The 9,986-nt window shown below is 37.2% G+C and overlaps 1 protein-coding gene across 1 annotated transcript in view; it reads right to left on the reverse strand.

Annotated features, from left to right (window-relative positions):
• Positions 1–5,179, reverse strand: part of LOC107731360 (monocarboxylate transporter 8-like) — a 47,408-nt gene extending 42,229 nt beyond the window's left edge. The window contains exon 1 of the mRNA XM_016542418.1: positions 4,224–5,179. Within this exon, the coding sequence (XP_016397904.1) occupies positions 4,224–4,623 (400 nt within the window). The 5' untranslated portion in view covers positions 4,624–5,179. The remainder of the gene's footprint in view (positions 1–4,223) is intronic.
• Positions 5,180–9,986: the final 4,807 nt, after the last annotated feature.

Raw genomic sequence — 9,986 nt, forward strand, 5'->3', positions numbered from 1 at the left:
TCCCTTGGTGACGTGGCAAAAGGATCTCATTATAATATTACCACCCCTTAATCTGTAAATTTGCACCCACGGCGCCATCATTGTTTTTTCGCAAGCAACAACGGTGTACCATGGCGAAAGTTTGAGCAAAACATGCTAACTGTTCTGCCTTTGGCTGCACAGACGAACACAGAACACGATTTAGAGTTCCAGCCTCAGAGGAGACGAGAGAGCAGTGGATTTATTGATTTATTTAATATTGCTGCTGCCACACAGATCTAAAATAAACATGCGATTTATTTCCCAGCTGTTTATCTTCACAGACATAACCGACTGTTTTTTGTAACTCGTGTGTTTTTAACGTAAACTTGTGTGTGAATGAGAACTTAGTTTAGTACTCACATGCTGTGACAGCTGCTTTCTGTTCGTGTGCTTCGGATGTGTGTGCTCAGAAAACCGTATATCAGAAGTTTAAACTAATATGGTTTAAAGCGCGATAAACATGCTTGTCACGAATCCGGTCCATGGTCTTCCGCCTGCTCGCCACCAGAGGTCGCCTTCTTATTACATTGACTCTCACACCACACAAACTGTTGCACGTCACCCTGGACTACATTTCCCATGCTCCATTGCACTGATTGGACTCACCTGCAGCCAATCACACACAGACTATATAACAACCACTCAAATCCTTCTCTAATCGCCGAGTATTGTCTAGCGTTTATTGCTCTCCAAGTGATAGCTAGATTACGGAGCTTTTCTGAGTCAAAGTCTAGTTTAATCCTGTTTATTGCCTTAGTCATTCGTTACTTGATCCTAGCCTGTGTATCTCGTTTTGTCTGATCTCTGCCTGCCCTGAAGTATATCGCCTGTCTTGGATTACCCCTCTCGTCTCGCCCAGTTCAGATACTGTTTACCCCTCGCCTGGACCATCGCCTGTGTTTTGGGTTACTCTTCAGTCTTGCCCTCTATATACCTATCTGCCATTGTCCGACTCTTGCCTGTGTTGACCATGTCTTTAAATAAAGCCTTGCAAATGGATCCGCACGTCTCTCGTCTCGTTCGCCCCGTTACAATGCTAATCAGAACCAAAACAGATGTTTTTTTAGCAGGTCCGAGCTGTAATGGCACAGCTCTATTCTGGAAAGGGGGCGGGGAGCAGCAACTCATTTGCATTTAAAGAAACAGGCCCGAAAAACAGCGTGTTTCTGCTTCCACTCAAAATAGGCATTTTCAAAATGTTATAATAAATGATCTGTGGAGTATTTTGAGCTGAAACTTCACAGACACATTCTGGGGACACCAGAGACTTATATTACATATTGTAAAATGGGGCATAATATGTCTCCTTTAAAAAATAGATAGCTGATAGCAGTTTTTCTAAATATATCAACAAAAATCCAGTCACTAATTTTTTGTACTTATTCATTTAATCATGAGGGTGCTTTTTTAGTTTGTATGATCTTTAAACAAAAAAAAAACACTTTTATAATGATTTTGTATAGTAAACTGTTGATGATTGATCAGCATAAGCATATAGGAAACACTTAGTTTCATGACCTTTTCATGACCTTGAGAACAAGATTTATAATATCAAATTAAATTGTAAAACTGTCAACACTGGTATCTCTTATAATTATCATGATAAGAATCATAATTATTATATAATAAATAAGTTAAAATAAATAGTTAAAAAGTTTTCTATTAATTTAAAACACACACGTGCATACACACATGCATACATATATTAATTATTACATTACATTAAATCAAAATCAAAAATAAGAATTGAATAATTAGATTTTTTCTTTATAATTTTTTATAATTAATAAAAAATATTTTTTAAAGATGATTGAGTACATTCTACAAGAAAAAAACTATATCAATATTTTTACTTCATGTTTAATTCAATACTTGTAATTTCCCTTTAGTTATTTGTGAAATTCTTTTTTCAGAGTGAAAACTGTTTCAAAATAAATCATACAATATTTTTTTCAGTGTATTAGCCTAATGCTTGCCTAAGGCAATTTATTAATCTTAAATTCCTTTTAAAACACCATATCAAACTGAAAAAAGGCAGCAGTTTCATACAATGACCCACAAAATTGAATCAGGCCTGAAAGTAGGAAGAGACACACACACACTCACAATATTCACTGGCACAAATAATTCATGCACATATTTTCATTCTTCACAGTATCACTTTATAAAATACGAGGGAGAAACCAACAAACACACTTTCTCCATAACGCTCATTAGTACTCTCCTCAAACCACTCATTTGTCCTCCTCCTGTGGGCCTGATTTTATTAATATTCAGATGTAAACATCAAATAGTGATGTTGTACAGCCAAGTGGGAGTCTGAACATTAAAACTAACTGAACTTTTACTGCGTGTTGACCGTAAAAATGGAGCTCAGCATGAAAGACAGATGGCGATTTCCTGAAAAACAACCAGAGGCCTGCAAGACATTTACGAGATTATGAGCATGTGGACTCAGTCTTGTTTTCTCTCATGTTGGCTTGGGCAGAGGATCAGAAGTGAGCTCGGGGGTTGTCGGGTACATTCACAGGTTCAGAAGGGTTCGTGACAGATACTGCTTTCGACTGCATTGAGCACTGAATTGATCTCTTGGTCTGGTTTACTACACAATGTGAGAGCTGCTAACATGCTGTTTTATCATGCTGATGCACAGCATATGGATGATATATTGTAAATAACTGGGAAGATGCAAATTATTAAAAATCAGCACTAGGACTTTCCACTGTTTCTTCACTCCACTGGTCTGTGTTTAGGAGAAATGTGTGGATAGATTGATGATTTCTCTGACCCGTGAGCATGGAGTGAGAAATGGAAAGCCCGGATGGGAGCGGAGCAATTACAAAACGCTTTGAACGGTGAAATTGCTGCTACTTTACAACGACCAGAATAAAACTGTAAAAACGTTTTGTAATAATAATCAGAAAATCAGTTTCTGATGAGTTAATGAGTTATATGGTAAAGTGATGGTTTTAGATACCTTCAGCAATATTCTGGTTTGATATATTGACATACACTGTAGGTCAAATGTTTCAAATAATTACGATTTTTCGTGTTTTCGAAAGACGCCTTTTATGCTCACCAAGGCTGCATTTATTTGATCAAAAATACAGTAAAAACAGTTAAACTGTAAAATATGATCACAATTTAAAATAACTTTTATATTACAATTTTAATTTACAATTAATTATACAATTGTATATTTTACCATTTTAAAATGTCATTTATTCCTGTGATGCAAATCTCAATTTTCAGCATCATTACTCCAGTCTTCAGTGTCTTCAGATGCTAAAAATTCATCTTTGAAATCACATGAATAAACTACATTTTAAAATATATTCAACTAGAAAGCAGTTATTTTAAGTAGTAAAAATATTTCCCAATATTACTGCTTTTGCTGTATTTTGGATCAAATAAATGCAGGCTTGGTAATAAATATAGGCTACTATAAAAAAAAATATACGAGTTTTGTGGTGACATATGTAAACAAATAGTACCATACATTTATTTTGCCTTTAGACAAAATCCCCCCCAAAATAGCCTATGTCCCCGTGTTTTCTCAGTAGCAGGTGTCAGTGTGTGATGTGAGTGGGCGTCTCCCTCTGTCTGTGGTGGGTCCAGAGAGCAGCTTCAGGCGGCTGCCACCAGACTCTGGGGCTCGAAAAAACTGTTACAGGTGCATCTCAAGAAATTAGAATGTCGTGGAAAAGTTCATTTATTTCAGTAATTCAACTCAAATTGTGAAACTCGTGTATTAAATAAATTCAATGCACACAGACTGAAGTAGTTTAAGTCTTTGGTTCTTTTAATTGTGATGATTTTGGCTCACATTTAACAAAAACCCACCAATTCACTATCTCAACAAAATAGAATACTTCATAAGACCAATAAAAAAAAAAAATTAGTGAATTGTTGGCCTTCTGGAAAGCATGTTCATTTACTGTACATGTACTCAACTTCTTCGGTAGGGGCTCAATTAAAAGAACCAAAGACTTAAACTACTTCAGTCTGTGTGCATTGAATTTATTTAATACACGAGTTTCACAATTTGAGTTGAATTACTGAAATAAATGAACTTTTCCACGACATTCTAATTTATTGAGATGCACCTGTATGATCGCTTAAGCCTCTCAGGATCAAGCGTGCCTGCAATCTCCATTCACCTCACACTTACAACACTTAGTGAAACATTGAAACACACTCACCCACTTTGAACTGAGACGCCTGGTCCGTCAGTTCCTGGTGGTCTTTCACCAGCATCATGTGCAGAATCCCGAATGAGTTCTGGATGCCGAAAATCGAGCCGTTGCACCACGTAGCAGCGAACACCACGACCCAGCCGAAGCCCCCCTCCGGGGGAACGAACCCCGGTCGTGCGCCGGGCGGCGTCGCCGGACGCTTGTCGGGGCAGCCAGTTTGTATCAGCTGCACCGTGCTGTCCTCCGGGGAGAGCTTACGCTCCTGTTCCTCGTACTCCTGCGGCTCTTTGTGCTCCACTGCAAGGTGTTCAGTATGTCCAGCCTGCGGTTCAGTGGTCGATTCTTCCGAAGCGGGTGTCCCGCTGGCTGCTGCTCCTGCCGTGTTCTCATTGCTTTCTGGGTGCATCCTATTCGGAACGGATGCCAATGCGTTTCCAGAAGAAGAAGAAGAAGAAGAAAGAACAGAAAAAATCCCCTCAAGATCTGAAACTAAGTCAATCTCGCGTCACTTTGCATGGATGATCACTCATAATCCGATCGATAAATGCCCAAATCCTGTTATGAGAGATCACTCTTCAAAATAAAGCAGCAGGACTTCCAGCAAACTGAGGAGAACACAGTGAGCGCGCGCTTTAAACCGAGTCCAAAGCTCTTTGCTCTCGGTTCACATCCCTTTTATCGTGCACCGACTCCTCCTCTATCATTTGTTGAATATTTACACCGGATCCCGGTGGGCTGCTCTGCTCACTTCTGCACTGTTACAGTAAAACAGTGAAACGTTCCGAAACGCTCATTCTGCGAGAGCTACAATGTAACCACTCAACGTTCTACATACACGTCATCGTCATCCCGCAGAAATTATAATATAAACGTTCTATAATCCGCAAGTGCGATAATGTGTCAATTAAACGTTCTGCGCAATGCAACAATTAAGCGTTCTAAAGAACAACGCAGTGTAGGTAGCAGTTGAAGTAAACAATCACCACTGAGCAGATCCCGCTGGAGAAACGGATTTAAACATTCCACCGGCGCAGGATTACGGAAAGAACCGGATACCTGAGACCACCCCCTCCTCCGTGGCTTCAGCCCGTCCCGCAATTGGCCTGAAACAAGGAAGCGCGCGAGGAACTGTACAGATGACACGAGGAGAGCAGATTTACAGTGTTATAGGTACCTCCTGACACATTTACAACCAGTCAAACAAATGAAACCGAGAGCATCCGGTGAGCAATGCATTTGGTTTCCCGGCCGGTGTCGCAAGTGCACAATCCATCAATGCTAGTCAGAAATCAGACCGTTCCTGATTGGAAATGGGTCAAGGGCGTCGTTTTCAATGCTCTCCGTGACCGCGGATGAGAGTTTGGTCGGTGTAGACGGCGGCGGGCGTGGAATCGGTGCATATAGAGGCGGGTTTGGGAAGCCATGACGGGTTATTATGGTATGGAGGGGGAGGATCCGTGACGCGCTTCCCTGTACAGTAATGCCTCTAATCAAGTGACCAGAGGGACACATCCACACATCCTTCCATACATAAGCCTATGTGTGCTTCCTTTATCCAGAAAAAACATTACATTACAAATACATTTTGGCAGATGCTTTTATCCAAAACTACGTAGAAAGTGTTTGAACTATATCTTTTTATTAAAATATGTCCTTTATCGCGACGCAACGCTCTTACAGTTGCACTATATGAACATGTTGCATAACTGTTTTGGTTTTGGAAATGCATCACCAAGGCTGAAGAAGTGCACTTAATATCTGACAATCCAATTATTTCTTCGTTTGCATATTTGCATGCGATTCTCCTCCAGCTGTTTTCTTTGTTAAATTTACAGTGCATTAATTATGCTTGAGTGATTTTGATAAATCTCAGGTGTAGGTAATGTATCGATCCGATCGCAATGACCGCTGTTGACCACTAGAGTGCAGCACAGATCAATATATGAGCCCTGAAGCAACGCATGAACAGGCCAAGACCTTTCAAAATAATTGGAATAAATAATCTTAGCGGAAGCGATTATTTGATGGCTATTTTCCTGACTGGCAGCATAACAGCATTCAATGGCGGACATTAAATCTTTTGACCCGTAGGGGCCGCGATCAGCTAAAATGCAGTTAAAGACCTTTTCGTTTTATTTGTTCAAAATTTTGTCTGCAAACGTGCATTATGGTTTCATCAAAATACCTAACTCAAGAGACAGAGTGAGATAAATTATTTATAAATTATTTTATATATGTATTTCATTATGAATATATTTTGTAAATTTAAATTTACAACAGAGAAACAAAAACATGCAAAAACATAACAGGTTTATTTCTGTTATCGCATATTCTTGGATGACATTCTTAATTCAAAGTACATTTTCACTCACAATGTTCCTGACTTCAGAGTGGATTATTAGCATTCACTGACAAGATGTTCCAGTTTTCTGTGAAAATTATTAGTTTAGCTTTGGTTGCAAATCTATTAAATCTTTTTTTTTTTCTTTTTTACTTCAGAAAACGTTACATGGAAGTCTGTGCATAATAAACGTTTGGTACGAAAAACAGAAATAAAAAAGGGAGAATGGAAAACATCTAGATGCAATTCTAAGTTCCTCTTCCCCATTCTGAGTATTTACTGTCGTTTTATTAAAAATCTAAACACATGAAATTCTGCCTGACACTGAGTTTTTGGAAATCTAGCTGGGTCAGGATGTCATATTAATGGATTTTAAACTGAATACCGAAAAGAAACTGAAAATCAACATCTAACTACATGATAGCTCCCCAAAAGAATATGAGCTCATTCATTTCATTTTTAGCCCAGATGATGTAAAGAAACAACTATAGCATTTGACATGAGTGACGGCTCATTATCAGGGGATTATTGATACACACAGCCATGAGTTAGTGCTTGTGCTGAATCATTTATTCATTGAGCTGTGGGTGGATGTGTTAGTAATTCATGAGGGAAGCTCTGAGAACAGCATTGCTTTACAGGGAACAATAGCATTTTCAATAACTCTCCTGTTACATAAATATCTGAAGCATTTAAACAACTGTAAGAGCTGCTAAAGTTCAGAAAGTCTGTTCATATCTGCACGCATTTGTAGCGTGGCATCACTAAGAATTCTATCTATCTATCTATCTATCTATCATCTATCTATCTATCTATCTATCTATCTATCTATCTATCTATCTATCATCTATCTATCTATCTATCTATCTATCTATCTATATATCTATCTACCTGTCTGTCCATCATCTATCTATCTATCTATCTATCATCTATCTATCTATCATCTATCTATCTATCATCTATCTATCTATCATCTATCTATCTATCATCTATCTATCTATCATCTATCTATCTATCATCTATCTATCTATCATCTATCTATCTATCATCTATCTATCTATCATCTATCTATCATCTATCTATCTATTTATCTATCTATCTATCTATCTACCTGTCTGTCCATCATCTATCTATCTATCTATCTATCTATCTGTCCATCATCTATCTATCTATCTACCTGTCTGTCTGTCCATCATCTATCTATCTATCTATCTATCTGTCTATCTGTCTGTCTGTCTGTCTTTCTATCTGTCTGTCTATTTATCTGCCTATCTATCTATACTTTTATACCCAACTTTATATATACAGCTGTGTGATTAATAGTTTACATTTACATTTATAAATGTATTTATTATGTATGTTGTATATTATTTACATTTTTTATTGTACTCATAGAAACTTGTAGGGGAATCTTTTGATTTGGGCCAGTAATAAATCACCTAGCAACCACCCAGAACAGTCTAGAAATTTATAGCAACACCTTGGCAACTGTGGCAGTGAGTTTTGCGAGGCAAAATCTAGTTTTCTGTCTTCTGTCCCACAGACTCTATTAGTAAAATATGGTTTCATACTCTGGTCAATATCATGACATGTGCTTTCTGAAATTTAAGACATGTTTTCTTTTCCTGTGACGTCTACATCTCAGTGGAATCAGACTGGAGTGTGAGACTGGAGCAGGGGTCAGGAGTTCTGGAGGCGTGCTCTTTCCCTATGGATTCAGATTGTTTTAATAGTATGTAGTGGAGAGAGAGTGGGAGACTGAATGCCGGGGGTCTTCAGGAAGCAGTGGGTGGAAGAATAAGACATGAACTCCAGTGCCAAAGTGTTTGCCTCGTCAAATGAAAACCAGTCTGGCTGTTATGTCAGTATTTTGACTGTAACGTAAGCGAGTCAATCAAATATCTGTCTGTCCATCTGAGAATGTGTTAACAGCCCTTCTTACAACTTTACCATAGAAACCACAGTAATGGTTTCTGTAGGAGTCATTCTGTTTGGACCATGCAGGGCATGTCGTCATATGCGGAAGAAGTCACAAGAGCTTGCATGTACCAGTATGTTTTGAGTCAAAAACAAATACCTAAAATTTACTTAAAGTACAAATACTTAATACACACTGCTAGTCACAAGTTTGAAATAATAAAAATAAAAAATCAAAGCTCACTAAGGCTGTGTTAATTTGATCAAAATACAGCAAAGAAAATGGGAAATATAATTAAAATAAAAAACTATTTTCTATGTGAATATATATTTAAATGTAATTTATTTCTGTGATCAAAGCTGAATTTTCAGCATCATTACTCCAGTCTTCAGTGTCACATGATCTTTCAGAAATCATGCTAATATGCTGATTTGCTGCTCAATTATTATCAAATATCAGCAGTGGTTTTTATGATTATCAGTGTTAAAAAATGTTTTTGCTGCTTAATATTTTTGTGGTAACAGTGATTCTTTTTATTTCAAGATTATTTGATGAATAAAAAGTTCAATAAAAAGCATTTATCTATTTGAAATAGAAATATTTTGTAACATAAATGTTTTATTGTCACATTTGATCACTAAAAATTCTGCTTTGCATCAGAATAAATTCAATTTCAAAATATATTTTTGATCAAATTAATGCAGCCTTGCTGAGCATTAAAGATTTCTTTCAAAAACCGTAAAACATCTTATATCAAACTTTTGATTGCTAGTGCATGCCTTTGATTAGTTGATTGATTCCAAATTCTAAAAGAATGGTTGAAGAATGTTTTTTTTTTTTTTTTTGCCATTTCTGCTGTTTCATGAATTGTTTTGTGCTTTGTAATTATTTTATTGCTTAAGGTTGTTCAGTGGTGGTTCCCATTGGACTGGACTTGTGACAAAAGGTCAGTGTGTGTTCAATGAACTTCATCTTTTTTTCCTGAGCAATATGGTGAAAATAGCTTTTTTGTAGTCAAAGCTTTAAGGTTTGTGTCTGTGTAGAATTTGACTTTCAAAAATAAACCCACCTTGTAGTGATAACAGAGAGAATTAGCCCCGACCTCCCCTATATAGTGTGCAAAAACAGGATTGTCGATGTTCAGACATTGAATATGTTTTGTGTTCCTGATCACACACACAGACATGACCATACATGCCTGACACAGAGTCTGAGTCAAGATGTGGGCGTGAACGAGAACCAACAATCTCATTCTCATGTCCAGCGCTAATGCATCCACAACCTCACTGTAAAAGCCTTGCAACATGGAAAATAGCTTTTACATTTTACTTTTGAGTTTTGTATTCTCAGAGTGATCCTTGCTAGGTTCAGTACAGTCATTTCTGTAATAATCGAATATGCTTTGAATCTGTAATAATTGAATAATAACAGCATGCATAAAAATTTATAAATATTTTTTACAAAATATATTATAAAAATGTATGAATCTTAAATTAAATAAATTAAATTA

This window comes from Sinocyclocheilus rhinocerous, unplaced genomic scaffold (genome assembly GCF_001515625.1).
Source record: "Sinocyclocheilus rhinocerous isolate Xijiao unplaced genomic scaffold, SAMN03320098_v1.1 scaffold939, whole genome shotgun sequence".
NCBI classification, from domain to species: domain Eukaryota; kingdom Metazoa; phylum Chordata; class Actinopteri; order Cypriniformes; family Cyprinidae; genus Sinocyclocheilus; species Sinocyclocheilus rhinocerous.